Source organism: Trichomycterus rosablanca, chromosome 3 (assembly GCF_030014385.1).
Source record: "Trichomycterus rosablanca isolate fTriRos1 chromosome 3, fTriRos1.hap1, whole genome shotgun sequence".
NCBI classification, from domain to species: domain Eukaryota; kingdom Metazoa; phylum Chordata; class Actinopteri; order Siluriformes; family Trichomycteridae; genus Trichomycterus; species Trichomycterus rosablanca.
The window spans coordinates 10352798-10370363 of NC_085990.1; the positions used below are offsets into that span (position 1 = coordinate 10352798).

A 17566-nucleotide genomic window follows, 5' to 3' on the forward strand; every position below is an offset into this window, starting at 1 on the left:
CCCTGGAAAGAGGGACTAATCCATATTAATGCCTCATAGTCAGGCGTGCACATACTTTTGACCATAAATTGTTTGCTGTGGGATTCTACACTAAAGCTACACTAGAGAAACAAACTGAAGAACCTTTTTACGCTGTAGACGTGCCTAGACAAACTTCTGCTTGAGATCTTGAACCCAATTTTGTCCACGACACAAACAAACAAACGCCACGTTATTTCTGGCACTGATACAAACCCTGGGTAGAAGACTGAACGTGCTGGACTACGTCAGGCAGCATCCGATGGTAAAGAGGTGCATTCATTAAAGCGGGAGACGAAGGTAAACTGCACGCCAAAGCAAAATATTGACACAAAGCTGAATTGCTGCCTCTTTCCTCGCCTGACTGCCTGACCTATATCCTAGTGCTTAAGTCCAGCAGGGAATGGAAAAGGAGTCTGAATGGGAGTAAACTAGGGTGAATTAGCATGGGTGAGGCTAAACGAGAGTGAGGAAGTGAGGGTGGATGGTCTCTCTCCTTGCACTGGCTGCACACATCACATTGATAATGTAGGAAAACGTAGTGCTAGACGACTGTGTAGATGCAGCTTTGCTTTGCTGTGACCTGCTTCTGTATATGAGACTGAAATCTGTCTGGATTTCCTTTTTTATTTATGAATTTTCTTCCTTTTTCTTCCAATTTAGCATAGCCAAGTCTTTCACTGCTGGGGACTCTGATTACATCCAAGGAGGGTATATTTGCCTGACACATCCTTCCTTCAACGTGTGCACAGTCCACCGCACCCTTCTTATTCACCCATACTTTACTTTTTTCTGTTACAATTCCTCAGACACTTGTGCCACCCACACATTGGCAAAAAAGGGTGCAGACTAGCACCCACACTTTCTAAAACTTTCTAAACCAGCAGTGAATTTTTTGGTAAAGAGGATAATGCCATTTGGCCATTTGCGGCTCGTTACCATTTTTGCACCGGGGCACATAATGTGTTTGTTTTAATACAGTAACAAAATCAAATATGATCTGATACAGATACTTTAAGAGCAGACAGTATGCATCATTTTAATTGATTGATTGATTGATTTTTACTAAACACCTCATACTGGGGAAGTTTATTGCATAGTCTATCCTGGTTTGAATCTCAGTATCAGCCCCCTGAGCATCACAGACATGATTGGCTATGGTTAAATAGTCAAAATTTTTGTTCTTAACCATATAACAGTAGCGTGTGTGTTTGTGTGTGTGTGTGTGTGAATGGAGTGTGGATACTGGTAGTACTGAGCTGATGATTGATGAGGTGACATCTGCTGAAACCACTGCATTTGCTGGTTGGCAGAGGCTGGTATTTTTTACATTGATATATAATCGATGTGGGTGGCAGCGTGGTGCAGAACATTACTGCAGAACTGGGGGAGGCCGTTCAAACTATGAGATGGGGCACAGAAACTGTAGAGGGGGCTGAGGGGGAGGGGGGGGGGGTCCAATGGATTGCATACTATAGACTGCAGAGGTAGTTATTTGTGTTTTCCAGGGGCTTTTACACTACGTACATTAGGTTGTCAGATATATTTGGAAACCCCTCATCATTAATGAGTTTAGATGTTTTAGCCACGCCCATTGCTGTGTTTTTTTTAATCAATTACATACATTTTATTAAGGCATTATCTGAACTTCAACAGCATGTACTGAGACTTGACTTTAACCCCACTGAACATCCTAAGGCCCCCCATAAACTACATCTATGAGTCCTACTTACTAGTTTCTCATAAGCTTGATTGTGCAGCCTTCTATAAAAAAAGTGGAGAAAAGATCCATCCTTAGGGTTGCCATGTTTTTGGTTTGTAAACAAGAAAAATTTTTTTTTTAAACTGGTCAAGTTTTGAAACACAGATTGATAGGTCAGACATTTCTTAAGACCTGGTCTTGTTTGGCACACTGGTCAGGGCTGCTTTTGTATACTTGCACTCAGGGATTTTATGATAGGCTCCAGACCCACTGTCATTCTAACCAGGGTTTAATGGTTCCTCGAAAAGACAGTATAAAGATAAATAAATGAGTTAGCAAACAAATAAAAAAGCACTTAAAAAATTGTGCGTTTCATGCACGGCTGAGCTCGAGAAATTGGTCTAATGATGGTTGAATGTAATTTTCAAAATGAGCAATAACTTAAAGGGCTGTAGGTTTTTGTACAGAGGCCAACAGCCTCCTGACAATATGGGTATTTTCTTACAATTATATTTGATGGAAATTTAATTATTTCCCTTTTTGTTTAATAAAACTCAGCTAGTGGTGCAGTTGGTGGACCATAGTCCTCACAGCTCCAGGGTGTAGAATTGGATCCTGAGCTGTGGTCACTGTCTGTGCCTTTTTCTTCCCAACACTTGCCTGTAGGTATATTAGCTATTCGAAATAGACCTAAGATGTGTATGAGTGTGGATGAGTGGAAAAGTTTGTAATGTCCTGTGATGGACTGGTGTACTGTCCAGGGTTCATTGCCTTCCTGTGCCCAGGGTTTCCGGGATAATATCCAGATCCACAAGATAATCAGATAATTGGATTACTGACACTGAATGAATGTTTATACTCAATGAGAAAGTCATTCCACTGAAGAGAGGAGACTTTCTAGTTAAAACAAGACAAATAAAAAGAGGTAATTACCAGAACAGTTTGATCTGCTCTGGGTGAAATGACTGGGGAATTATAGTCTCTAATGATAGAGGCAGAATTGAGGAAACTGGGATTTGGCTCAGATGGGTGAGGAGAAAGTTCTGTACAAGTTTTGTTTAGAATTGTTGTACATATTGGTATGCAGTACCAGTTACAATGGAGAAACCACTGACAGCATGAGGGTTGTAACCTTTTTGAACACCTCTTTCCATTTATATGGTTTGACATTTCCTTGTTTTTGCAGGAAGTGTTCATTACCAAGTTGGAAATGTGGTGTCAGTGATGATTGATTTGAAATAGAGGTGGTATTTAATAAAGAAACCCTGGAATTGTGTGTTTATGCAGTTCAGAAGTTGCACTGTTTAGACAGCTGAACTTGAATTGATTTGTGAGGTGATGGTAATTCATAGCCTCAGTAATTCAATCATTTACATTTTCCCCTTCCAATTTTGTCATGTCCAATTTCCCATTGCATTTGTGATTTTTGGCTCCCTTTGACATGTAAGCAAACAGCCAGCAGTGGACCCTGATGACCTTCCCTTCATTACATACTGTACACCAGTTGTACATGTAGAACGCCTGAACAGGCCGCTGGCACGGTCAAGACTCAATTCAGGATCTCTGAAGTGGAAATACTCTCTGGGAACCATATATTTACATTTACCTAAAATTAACTTTACCAGTTTAAAACCAAGTACAATTGCCAGGTAAATACCAGTTTGGTTAAGCTAAACAAAAGCAGATACATTGCATAGTAAAATACCGAGACCAGTAATTTAAAGCGTATATACAATAAAGAGACACTAGAAAAGTCAGCTCTTTGAATTGAAACATTGGCCAGATAAAAAGCAGAAAAAACGCAAGCGTCCAGGATTTCTGCATAATTTGCTTGCTTGATGTGGATCCTGTTTAGAAATGAATAGAATGCCTTTATTTGTCATTTATACATATACAGATGTACAGTACAACAAAATGCTTTCTTTGCATATCCCAGCTTGTTTAAAAGCTGGGATCAGAACTCAGGGGCAGCCATTGTACGGTGCCCCTGGAGCACAGAGGGCCTTGCTCAAGGGCCCAACAGTGGCTGCATGGCAGAGCTGGGATTTGAACTTTCAACCTTTCAGTTGATAGCTCAAAGCCCTACCCACAAGGCTACCACTGTCACTGTCTTAAGTACTATGTAAGTCCCTGGTTTAAATTAGTTTGTTTGTTTATTAGGATTTTAACGTCATGTTTTACACTCTTTGGTTATATTCATGACAGACACGGTAGTTACTCGTTACACAAAGTTAATCATTTCTCAAGGTTATATCAAACACAGTCATGGACAATTTTGTATCTCCAATTCACCTCACTTGCATGTCTTTGGACTGTGGGAGGAAACCGGAGCACCCGGGGGAAACCCACGCAGACACGGGGAGAACATGCAAACTCCACACAGAAAGGACCCGGACCGCCCCACCTGGGAATCGAACCCAGGACCTTCTTGCTGTGAGGCGACAGTGCTACCCACTAAGCCACCGTGCCGTCCCCTGGTTTAAATAACAATGTGTGACATTTGCACTTTGGTAACAAACTTCAATAATGTAGAATGTTTATAATTGGAATCAGCAAGGTGCGACATAGTGGTGCAGCTAGCGGAGTGGGTGTCGAAGAGCAAGATGGGTCCTGCGGTCCTGGGCTTGATCCTTGCCTTCAGACACTGTCTGTAAGGCTGCATTCACATAACACACATTAAAACTTCTTTTATGCCAGCTATGCCATTGTTTTCTATGGATTAAGGCAGTGCTGCTTATCTTGCCCCTGTGCCACCTTGAGAGCTGAGCTCCAAACAAATTTACCGCTTTAATACTTGTTTTAACATTAATCTGACTGGACAGCTGAACTTGAATTGATTTGTGAGGTGGTGGTAATTTATAGCTTCAGTATTTCAATAATTTTACTTTTCCTCTCCCATTTACATAATTTCCACCAAAACTGCTTTTGTACTGGCTGTGCCTTTGTTTCATATAGAGTGAGGTGGTGCTGCTTACCTTGTCCCTGTGCCACCTAGAGAGCTGAGCACTGAACAGATTTACTGCTTTGATACTTGTTTTTACATAAATTTGATTGGACCACACTGCTGCTGACCATTTCAAAGCGCTGCCAGTGAGACAAATTGTTTATATGATGTAGACAAAAGTGAAGCACAGACATAATGGAGAGCAACTGATTCACAAAACCCTGAGTTGTTGAATTTCGAACTGTGAAATTAAGATCTATTTCTAAAGTAAATGCTGCAGAGTGTTCCAGTATAAACTAAATACATTTTAAACTGTATGTGTATGGCGCAGCAGTAAAATACGCTAGCACACCAGAGCTGGGATTTCTAATACATCGTATCGAATCTCAGCTCTGCCTTCCGGCTGGGCTGGGCAGCCACATGAACAACGATTGGCTGTTGTTCACGGTGGGATGAGCCGGACCGGGGTTCCTCATAACTGGTGCAATTATGACCTCTGCTGGCTGATTGATGGTGCCTGCATATTGGGGAGTTGGGGAATAATGCTGGGTGTGGCTCTCTGTGCACAAGGCTGATTGGCATATGAACTTGCCCCGGCAGGTGAAAAGAGGCAGTCAGAAAAAGTTGCGAAGCTCCTCAGTCAGCAGTTGAGGGTTGTATCAGTAGAGTTGAAGCGTAACGCGATCAGGGTGATTGGGTACGAGTAGATTAGGGAAGAAAATTGGGGGAAAAATAACTGTACGTGAACAAACTGTCAATACTTTCAGTCAATATTTTTTATTATTTAAAACTTGCTGCTCAGACAGAGTTTTGCCACATATCATGTATCATATTTGCTGCGCTAAGTGGAAATACGCACCGAGAGTCTCAGTGGACAAAGTGCTGAACACTTATCATGTGAAAGCAGCCTAAAGAGGACATCCTTCCCTGGGTTTGCTCTGGATACTCTGATTTCCTTCCACCTCTCAAAAACATGCAGCAGGTCAATTAGCTGCTCTAAATGACCTGTAACATCCAGGATGTAGTCCTGCATCGCGCCCACTGTTTCCAGCTGCCACCAGTCTCACCATAATCCTGACCTTTATAAAGGGGTTATGGAAGATGAATGAATTAATCAGTGTGTATTAGTGAGTTCAGCAGCTCTTGACTTTTGGATCCTATTACCCTGCAATAACTGGTTTGAACATTTAATGAGAAAATGTTGATGTTTCTGTATGTAGATCTTTAGTAGCTAGTTCATAAATTCCAATAAACTTGTCTTTACAGAGAGTGCAATGAAGATGCACGTACCTGCTCCTCGTGGCCTACATACTCCTTCTAAAAGTTTTCCATGTTTTTAGCAGGTCTTTTTGCACTTTTTAGCCGGCCTCTCAGATCAAAGATTAGGCAAGGCTTCAGAAAGCAGGGCTTCATCTATTATGCATTGTGCTTTGGCTTTTTTGGCTTTTTTTTAACTTTCACTATTAGCGCCGCTGCATGCTCTCAGTCCATCTCTCGAGGGAACGTGAGTGTTATGCTGGTAGTGGTGGAGCGTGAAATTGCATGGAAAGAGTACGATGTCATCTGCTTTAACGTCCAACACATTTCTGCCCGACTCGGGAGTGAGAAATGTTCACGTGCTAGAGACAGCAGGGCTGAGTGACGTTGTTTACAGACAGTGAATTTTCTTTCTGTAAATAAATGTTAGCTGGTGGTAATCAAGCTGTTGTTTCCAGTTGGCTCAGTGTAATCCTGACGCTGGAAAACATGCTTTGCTGATGTAAATGCCTATCACATTTGAAGCCATTGGGATTAGCATGCTAGTCTTTCAATCAGTATTGTTCAGCCTGTGTAGAATTCTGGCACAGACTCGTCCTGGATGAGACATTATTTCTAAAATGATTTGAATAAAAAGAGCTATAATACCTACATGGTCCCACTATTATGGTTATGATTATGATAAGGGCTAGTGTTAGCACACATAGTTTATCCTACATATAAATGAAGTTCAATTAAATTATGCTTGATGGAATTTCAGCCTTGGCCTAAATCGACCTGTAAAATTTAAAAGACCTGCTGGCTGGTCTAAAGCTAGTTATATTTTTTAATTAACAGTATAAAGGGATAATTTTACTTGCATACAATTGTAGGACAACTGTATGTCAAATACAGTGGTACCTGTAACTCGACATCCCCTAAACTTAAAATCTTTAAACCTCAACACACTTTGTGGAGAAATTTGTACCCTTAAACTCGACTTTTCCCTTAAACTCGACGAGTTCAGCTTTTTTATTTATTTATTTATTTACTTGTAACTGTCATCAAAGTGCGAATATTACACGAATCTGCATTTGTGTGGAATGGCTCTTAAATCCACTCTGAAAGCTCCCCATGTATCTGTGTCTAGCTGGATTTTCTTCACTGTTTCACTTTTAAACTTGTGTTATAGCTTGGGGTTCTGGAAAAAATTGTGAGAATTAGCTTTTCCGAGTCTAAAATGCTTATCGTAAAAAAAAAGCTTGATGTAACTTAATGTATTAAAAGAATGACACAGGAACACTAAACCTCTTTTAATTATAACTGCTCATAAATTATCTCCACTAATGAAATTCCTCGCTCGTTGTTTTAATACAATAAGTAATGTTAATGCATGTAGCATGTACAGTGTATCACAAAAGTGAGTACACCCCTCACATTTCTGCAGATATTTAAGTATATCTTTTCATGGGACAACACTGACAAAATGACACTTTGACACAATGAAAAGTAGTCTGTGTGCAGCTTATATAACAGTGTAAATTTATTCTTCCCTCAAAATAACTCAATATACAGCCATTAATGTCTAAACCACTGGCAACAAAAGTGAGTACACCCCTTAGTGAAAGTTCCTGAAGTGTCAATATTTTGTGTGGCCACCATTATTTCCCAGAACTGCCTTAACTCTCCTGGGCATGGAGTTTACCAGAGCTTCACAGGTTGCCACTGGAATGCTTTTCCACTCCTCCATGACGACATCACGGAGCTGGCGGATATTCGAGACTTTGCGCTCCTCCACCTTCCGCTTGAGGATGCCCCAAAGATGTTCTATTGGGTTTAGGTCTGGAGACATGCTTGGCCAGTCCATCACCTTTACCCTCAGCCTCTTCAATAAAGCAGTGGTCGTCTTAGAGGTGTGTTTGGGGTCATTATCATGCTGGAACACTGCCCTGCGACCCAGTTTCCGGAGGGAGGGGATCATGCTCTGCTCAGTATTTCACAGTACATATTGGAGTTCATGTGTCCCTCAATGAAATGTAACTCCCCAACACCTGCTGCACTCATGCAGCCCCAGACCATGGCATTCCCACCACCATGCTTGACTGTAGGCATGACACACTTATCTTTGTACTCCTCACCTGATTGCTGCCACACATGCTTGAGACCATCTGAACCAAACAAATTAATCTTGGTCTCATCAGACCATAGGACATGGTTCCAGTTATCCATGTCCTTTGTTGACATGTCTTCAGCAAACTGTTTGCGGGCTTTCTTGTGTAGAGACTTCAGAAGAGGCTTCCTTCTGGGGTGACAGCCATGCAGACCAATTTAATGTAGTGTGCGGCGTATGGTCTGAGCACTGACAGGCTGACCCCCCACCTTTTCAATCTCTGCAGCAATGCTGACAGCACTTCTGCGCCTATCTTTCAAAAACAGCAGTTGGATGTGACGCTGAGCACGTGCACTCAGCTTCTTTGGATGACCAACGCGAGGTCTGTTCTGAGTGGACCCTGCTCTTTTAAAACGCTGGATGATCTTGGCCACTGTGCTGCAGCTCAGTTTCAGGGTGTTGGCAATCTTCTTGTAGCCTTGGCCATCTTCATGTAGCGCAACAATTCGTCTTTTAAGATCCTCAGAGAGTTCTTTGCCATGAGGTGCCATGTTGGAACTTTCAGTGACCAGTATGAGAGAGTGTGAGAGCTGTACTACTAAATTGAACACACCTGCTCCCTATGCACACCTGAGACCTAGTAACACTAACAAATCACATGACATTTTGGAGGGAAAATGACAAGCAGTGCTCAATTTGGACATTTAGGGGTGTAGTCTCTTAGGGGTGTACTCACTTTTGTTGCCGGTGGTTTAGACATTAATGGCTGTATATTGAGTTATTTTGAGGGAAGAATAAATTTACACTGTTATATAAGCTGCACACAGACTACTTTTCATTGTGTCAAAGTGTCATTTTGTCAGTGTTGTCCCATGAAAAGATATACTTAAATATCTGCAGAAATGTGAGGGGTGTACTCACTTTTGTGATACACTGTAGATGTGTTTGTCGCAGTTGTTGCGTTACTTAGTTCATTGATGTGAAAGTTTAGCACCAAAGCTGTTTATCAGATTCTCATACGAAAGCACCCAAACCTCTACACTGTGACACTTGAAAAAAAAAAACAAGCTTCCAGCAGTAGTGATTCTGGTGGATAACAGTATGAGGAGTGTTTATTCTGTTTTCATTCCTATTGTGATCTTGTTTTCTTCTTTTCCTTCTTCAAACTCCTGCTGTGTTTGTGGGTGTGTAAAGTCTTGTTGCATTTCCAATTGATTTTATTTAGTTAAAAGTATAGTGTTATTGGAGAGCTGTATCTGTATAGTGCTGGGATTTAATAACCATTCTGTCGTTACCATTTACCTGGAGGCTGTAATAATGAACGCCACCCCGGTGGAGTTTCCATATTGAATTTGGAAGCTTTTTCATTAACATGCCATTTATTTAATGTACAAATGAATGTATCAGACTTTAATGATGAGAGAATTTTGTGTTGGGAGTTCATTTTCGCATTTATCCTCAATTTTAACAGAATCTAATTTAATGAGGCATTAAATTATGTAGGGGCCTCAGGCAGAAATCATAAATAGGCTCTTTGGACCAATGTTTTGATGAAAAGCTTATTAAATGACACTTTATAGGAACAAATATTTAGACAACACTTCTCTTTAGTAAAATTGATTATTAAAAGCTCTCTGATTCGCCGCTTAGGTGGCGCAGCGGTAAAAACACATGCTGAACACCAGAGCTGGGATCTCGAATACATCGTATCAAATCTCAGCTCTGCCTGCATGAACAATGATTGGCCTGTTGTTCAGATAGGAGTGGGATATTAAAAGTCGGATAGGGTCTCTCTCATAACTAATGCAATTACGACCTCTGCTGGTTGATTGATGGCGCCTGCACAGAGATGGGAAAAGAGTGTGGTCAGGGTATGTCTCTTCGTACACAGTGCTGATCCACATAGCACTCGTCAAAGTGTAGGTGACAAAATGCATACGGCTGCTACCCACGTGTCGGAGGGGGCGTGGGTTGGCTTCGTTCTCCTCAATCAGAGTGGGGATCGGCCTTGGTGGAGAGGAAGCATGGATGTGCTAAAATTTGGGAGAAAAAGGGGAGAAAATGCATATATATATACAGTGTATCACAAAAGTGAGTACACCCCTCACATTTCTGCAGATATTTAAGTATATCTTTTCATGGGACAACACTGACAAAATGACACTTTGACACAATGAAAAGTAGTCTGTGTGCAGCTTATATAACAGTGTAAATTTATTCTTCCCTCAAAATAACTCAATATACAGCCATTAATGTCTAAACCACCGGCAACAAAAGTGAGTACACCCCTAAGAGACTACACCCCTAAATGTCCAAATTGAGCACTGCTTGTCATTTTCCCTCCAAAATGTCATGTGACTTGTTAGTGTTACTAGGTCTCAGGTGTGCATAGGAAGCAGGTGTGTTCAATTTAGTAGTACAGCTCTCACACTCTCTCATACTGGTCACTGAAAGTTCCAACATGGCACCTCATGGCAAAGAACTCTCTGAGGATCTTAAAAGACGAATTGTTGCGCTCCATGAAGATGGCCAAGGCTACAAGAAGATTGCCAACACCCTGAAACTGAGCTGCAGCACAGTGGCCAAGATCATCCAGCGTTTTAAAAGAGCAGGGTCCACTCAGAACAGACCTCGCGTTGGTCGTCCAAAGAAGCTGAGTGCACGTGCTCAGCGTCACATCCAACTGCTGTCTTTGAAAGATAGGCGCAGGAGTGCTGTCAGCATTGCTGCAGAGATTGAAAAGGTGGGGGGTCAGCCTGTCAGTGCTCAGACCATACGCCGCACACTACATCAAATTGGTCTGCATGGCTGTCACCCCAGAAGGAAGCCTCTACACAAGAAAGCCCGCAAACAGTTTGCTGAAGACATGTCAACAAAGGACATGGATTACTGGAACCATGTCCTATTGTCTGATGAGACCAAGATTAATTTGTTTGGTTCAGATGGTCTCAAGCATGTGTGGCGGCAATCAGGTGAGGAGTACAAAGATAAGTGTGTCATGCCTACAGTCAAGCATGGTGGTGGGAATGCCATGGTCTGGGGCTGCATGAGTGCAGCAGGTGTTGGGGAGTTACATTTCATTGAGGGACACATGAACTCCAATATGTACTGTTAAATACTGAAGCAGAGCATGATCCCCTCCCTCCGGAAACTGGGTCGCAGGGCAGTGTTCCAGCATGATAATGACCCCAAACACACCTCTAAGACGACCACTGCTTTATTGAAGAGGCTGAGGCTAAAGGTGATGGACTGGCCAAGCATGTCTCCAGACCTAAACCCAATAGAACATCTTTGGGGCATCTTCAAGCGGAAGGTGGAGGAGCACAAAGTCTCGAATATCCGCCAGCTCCGTGATGTCGTCATGGAGGAGTGGAAAAGCATTCCAGTGGCAACCTGTGAAGCTCTGGTAAACTCCATGCCCAGGAGAGTTAAGGCAGTTCTGGGAAATATTGGTGGCCACACAAAATATTGACACTTCAGGAACTTTCACTAAGGGGTGTACTCACTTTTGTTGCCGGTGGTTTAGACATTAATGGCTGTATATTGAGTTATTTTGAGGGAAGAATAAATTTACACTGTTATATAAGCTGCACACAGACTACTTTTCATTGTGTCAAAGTGTCATTTTGTCAGTGTTGTCCCATGAAAAGATATACTTAAATATCTGCAGAAATGTGAGGGGTGTACTCACTTTTGTGATACACTGTATATATATATATATATATATATATATATATATATATATATATATATATATACATACATATATACAGTGGGGAAAATAAGTATTTGATCCCCTGCTGATTTTGTAAGTTTAACCCCTTACAAAGACTTGAACAGTCTATAATTTTTATGGAAGGTTTATTTTAACAGAGAGAGACAGAATATCAACAAAAAATCCAGAAAAAAAACTTTAAATAAAGGTTATAAATTAATTTGTATTTAATTAAGGGAAATAAGTATTTGATCCCCTACCAACCAGCAAGAATTCTGACCCCCACAGACCGGTTATGTGCACATGAGGCACACAAATTAGTCCTGTCCCTGTATAAAATACTCTTGTCACAGAATCAGTTTCTTCCGTTCAAATCTCTCGACCACCATGGGCAAGACCAAAGAGCTATCAAAGGACGTCAGGGACAAGATTGTAGACCTGCACAAGGCTGGAATGGGCTACAAGACCATCAGCAAGAAGCTTGGTGAGAAAGAGACCACTGTTGGTGCGATAATTTATATTTATATATATTTATATATATATAAATATATATTTATATACTGTATATATATAAAAGCTCTTTGATTCATGGACCTGGAGAAAACTCAAAGACATGGAAGGAAAATTTTACATTCTTTACAGACAGTAGCAGAAACAAGGATCAAACCCAGATCCTCAAGACACATCTTGCTGTGCATCACCCACCTTGCCTTTTCCACATTCTTAATGTGCAAGGTCTACTGACTTGTATTTTTATAGACAAATGTTGACACAGAATGGGTCATACTGAATAGCGGGGACTATTATTATACTCTGGCCAACATCTTGGAGCAACAACAGCTTAACCAGACAGTCTTACAAGCTCCAAGGTTTAAATTTGATGATTACCTCCACTTCCTGTTAGAGGTTTGCCATGTTTGCTCTGTATTTTTGTGATTCCTCAAGGTACTTTGATTTCCTCCCACACACAAGCAGTTTTCTGCCTTGTGTCCAGAGTTCCCACAGTGAAGCAATTACTGAACATGAATAAACGAATATTTCTACTAATTAATTATTTATATTCTGAACATTTCAGTTTGTAACTTTCTGTTTGTTTTTCTTCTCTGCAGGATATCGAAGCTCACGTCGCCTTCGTGATCACGGTCCCCACGGCGCTTGCCATCTTTCTCAGCATATTTGTTCTGGTCTGCATTGAGTCCGTCTTCAAAAAGCTCCTGCGTCTCTTCGCCCTGGTGATCTGGGCCTGCCTGGTCGCCATGGGCTACCTCTTCATGTTTTTTGGAGGCATCATTTGTCCCTGGGATCAGGTAAGTGGAGTAGCGGTTGTTTTCATTCATGTGTTTTTTCTGTGCCAAGAACCTTGCAAGGAGAAACTATTTATGAGGAAGCAGATGGAAGGAAAAAAGAGCCACTGGGGGTTACCGAGGTGAATAAAATTGGTTATGAAAATGAAATGCTGGGTGGAAATGAAGTAAAAATACGCAGTGTAGGGTAAAATTGAAAAGCGTGGATGAGTTCTGAGAGCATGGCTTTGTTTCAAGAGATTATGAGTGGTCCTTGCGGTTTTATTCCAATTATATCTGCCCTACATCTGCCTCCAGGATTTTCTCTTTCTGCAGATACAGTGTGAGAGTGCGCTCCAATAAATATGAATTAAGAATGATTTAATATGTGTTATTAATTGGCTCAGCTCAGTAGTACAGCAGTGTGTTTTAAATATTGGATAAATCTCAGCAGTTCTATCGTTCTAGTTTCTACAAACCCCATTTCATCCTGCAGAAAAGTTGGGACATTTTGTAAAATACATTAAAAGAAAAAATCTGTAATTTGTTAATTCTCTCTTTAGTTAAGTCTTTATTTGACTAATAAAAGAAGTATTCATTTAGTAGTATTTTGTAAATATAAACACATTTAAGATTTTTTATTTTTCATTTTTCTCCCGATTTTTAGTGCGTCCAATTTTTACCCAATTGCGTTATGCTTCCACTCTACTGGTGATGACCCCCGCCCCAAATGAGGAGAGCGAACTGACACACGCCCTCTCCGACACATGAGCAGTAGCCGACTGCATTTTTTCACCTGTAACAGTCGAGTTCATATGCGAATCAGCCCTGTGTACGGACAGCCACACCCTGATCAGCATTATTCTTCGACTCTGTGCAGACACCATCGACCAGCCAGCAGATGTAGTAATTGCATCAGTTATGAGGTCCCTATCCGGCTCCCTAACCCTGTATGAACAACAGCCAAACGTTGTTCATATAGCCGCCCAGCCCAGCTGGATGGCAGAGCTGAGATGCGATACGGTGTATTCAAAATCCCAGCTCTGGTGTGCTAGCGTTATTTACCGCTGTGCCACCTGGGTGGCCTCATTTAAGATTTGAAGCCAATTTTAATGCCAAAATACCACAAAAAGTTTCATTAACAGAAAAAAAGATGGTGGAACACAGTGTTAAATACACCTCTGTTCCAACTTTTTTGGAGTGTGTTGGAGACATCAGATTCTAAATGTGTTTATATTTCCAAAATACAATAAGTTCTTTCTACTTTTAATTTCATTAATTATTTTTAAACTACACATTCTATACAGACTCTTTGTGGTAATACAATTACTAACTGTAGTCTAGATGTTTTTCTGAACACCTTGTTACCCTGTTCAGCCCCATCCGTCCATGGAATGGGATCCCCTTAGGACACCCACTGTTGTGATGTTGTTTCTGTAATGGACCATTATCACACTGCAGTGACACTAACATGATTTTTAAATTCTGTTTACTCTTAGTGACCTTTTATTAGGAACACATACCCACTTAGCACTCTTTGTGGGTGCACAACAGTATGTGCTAATAGAGCATTTTATTATTTACATTTATGGCATTTAGCAGACGCTTTTATCCAAAATGACTTAAATTTGCAACCTACAAAATGCTAGCAACAAAGAGTTATATGCCTTTGTAGTAACTTGGTGATAGTGGGGCTTAAACCAGGGACCTTCTGATCATTAGTCCTGTACTGTAACTACTGACCTACCACTGCCTTGCTCTCAAATGAAATGTCAGTAGACACTTTCTGATCAAAGGACGCTGTTGGCTTTATATTTTTGGTTGGAGCATTATTCTCCTCCCAGCACTAACAGTGAGATAAAAAAAAAAATCCCAACAACACTGCTGCACCTTATATACTCATACACAACACACACACACTACCATGTCATTATGAAGTATTACTATGTTTACCATGATTAGAAATGTCATAAACTGATGTTTTGAGGTCAGTGGACTGTTTAAGCTACCACGTGGTCCTCTGTTTTTATGCTGTCCAGTATATAACTAGAAGAAAATGATGTTGCTAGGTTAGTGAGGGCGGGCAGAATATGTCCCGTCCAATACTAGAAGCGTGACCTTCGCCTCATGCTTCTTACGCGTTGTACCTTTAGAACTGGTGGCATATGGTGAAAGATAAACAAGACTGATGTCAGACATGGAGGGAACGATGGCTTCCTGTGTCAGTCAATATCTCAGTTTGCTCCCGGATTAAAAAAGGCCACGTGGGGGGTTTAGCAGACACTCAGGCACCGATTAGCCTGGCTGGCATGCTGTAGGTTTTCGATAAAGGATGTGCTTAAGGGTGGCAGGGGATATCATTTCATTAAGACAGTTATTGAGAGAGTGTGGGAGGAAGAACTGAGATCTACTGTACTAAGAGGACAGCATTCAGTTTAGTACGAATGATGACTAATCCATTTACACATCTCAGCTTGTGGTTACATTTATTATTGTGCAGAAAAGCCATAAAGAAATCTTACAATACCACAAATGTAGAGCTAAATAGATACACAGAAGCAAGATATGATGGCTGTTGTCAATAACGTTCGCCTAGTGAAAGCTGGAGACAGGAAAAAGACATTAAATCATATTATAAGGTGTTATGTCTTTGCATGAGGGCTTTCTTTGTCTAAGCCACTTCACCACTCCATTAGCTTTCCACTTTGCTCTTTCATTACTCTCGGCTTTCAACTACGAATCTTCACCTTATATGGACAGCAATAAAGTGCTGGGCTTTAATGTCATACAGGATGTACACTGGCCATCCACTACTTCTTTAAGTCTTGAATAAAAAAACAGCAGCAGAGTACCACGGTTCACTTACATATAGTTAAAGACAAAAGTTTCTTTCATAAGTACATTGTGTAACATGTGGGGACAAAAATATACACACCAGACTGCTCAGGTGACGCAGCGGTAAAATACGCTAGCACACCAGAGCTGGGTTTTCAAATACATTGTATCAAAACTGGGCAGCTGCATAAACAAAGATAGGCTGTAGTTCATAGGGTTAGGGACAAGCCGGATCATGGGACCTCATAACTGGTGCAATTACGACCTCTGCTGGCTGATTGATGGTGCCTGCACAGGGCTGAGGAATAATGCTGATCAGGGTGTGGCTCTCCGTGCACAGTGCTGATCAGTATATATGAACTCGACTAGTGCAGGTGAAAATTGCAGTCTGTACTGAGCATGTGTCGGAGGGGGCGTGTCTGTTGAGAAGCATCCTCAGTCAGTGGTGGAGGGTTGAATCAGTGGAGGATGCAATCAGGGTAATTGGACATGACTAGATTAGGGAGAAAATTGGGGGGAAAAGGTTGGAAAAATAGAAAAATAGAAAAAAAAAATATATATATATATACACACACACACACTGGTGCTATAGAACTAGTGGCGTGGTCCCTTAATTTTATATTAGTGATTATGATTGACTACAGCTGGTGCCATCAATGTGCCCATATACACAGGACTAGTTTGACTGCACACTTTTGATAAAGTCTAGGCAGTCCTAAACAGATTCTAGGAGCTACACTATGTGGCTAAGCTAATTGCTAACGAGAATAGAAACAGGATAAACATGACAAAAGCTAGACTATGTGAGGACAGAGTTATTCTAAGACAGGAAAATACCAGACTATCACAAGGCACCAGTTCACACTGACTTCTGAGACTATTCTTAGATTTCTGAGAACAATGTAGCAGCAGAGCTAGCGCACACAGAGGAACAATGCTGTGAGTTCTCGGGGTTTAGAATTTGGGTGATTGGGAGCGCTGAGGATGCCTCACTAGGTGTTGTGCATGATGTTGATTGCAGGCTGTTACACTAGGAAGTGGATCATAGATTTTGAAGAGTGAGTAACCTTTTTTCAGGTCCCATTACCATCTGTTAAAACAACTGACAGTAGGTACAAAGTACATGTACATGCTCTCTTCGTCAAGGTCACAAAGAAAAACCCAAACTGTCATGTTATGCTGGGAGGAATAGCTGTATGTAATTCAAAAAAACATCAAAAATAGATTGTCATTAATTAATTAAAAGATGCTAGAACACATGTCTAACCGTCTATAGTGAAGTTAGCTTTACATTTCCTTTAGCTGAGAGGCTGCCTGTAAGAAACAAGTCACTCTCTCTAATCAAAACAACCAATTTGTCAGACAAAGAAAAAGCCACCTGGTGACAGTGTGCTGACCGATTAAACCAAGATTGTGTTTTTGTTGGCTAGTGACCAGAAATATACTGGGAGACAAGAAGGTCAGTCATTGAAAGACAACAAAAACATTACTAAGCGTAAAGCATAGGGACGGCACAGCGGCTAAGTGGGTAGCACTGTAGCACAGCAAGAAGGGCCTGGGTTCGATCCCCAGGTGGGGCGGTCCGGGTCCTTTCTGTGTGGAGTTTGCATGTTCTCCCTGTGTCTGCGTGGGTTTACTCCGGGCGCTCCGGTTTCCTCCCACAGTCCAAACACATGCAAGTGAGGTAAATTGGAGATACTAAATTGTCCCTGACTGTTTTCGA

At 41.3% G+C, this 17566-nt stretch overlaps 1 protein-coding gene across 1 annotated transcript in view; it reads left to right on the forward strand.

The window, feature by feature from the left end:
• The window catches only part of adcy2a (adenylate cyclase 2a), a 146303-nt gene that overhangs the window by 11383 nt on the left and 117354 nt on the right, over positions 1-17566 (forward strand). The window contains exon 2 of the mRNA XM_062991822.1: positions 12835-13032. Within this exon, the coding sequence (XP_062847892.1) occupies positions 12835-13032 (198 nt within the window). The remainder of the gene's footprint in view (positions 1-12834; positions 13033-17566) is intronic.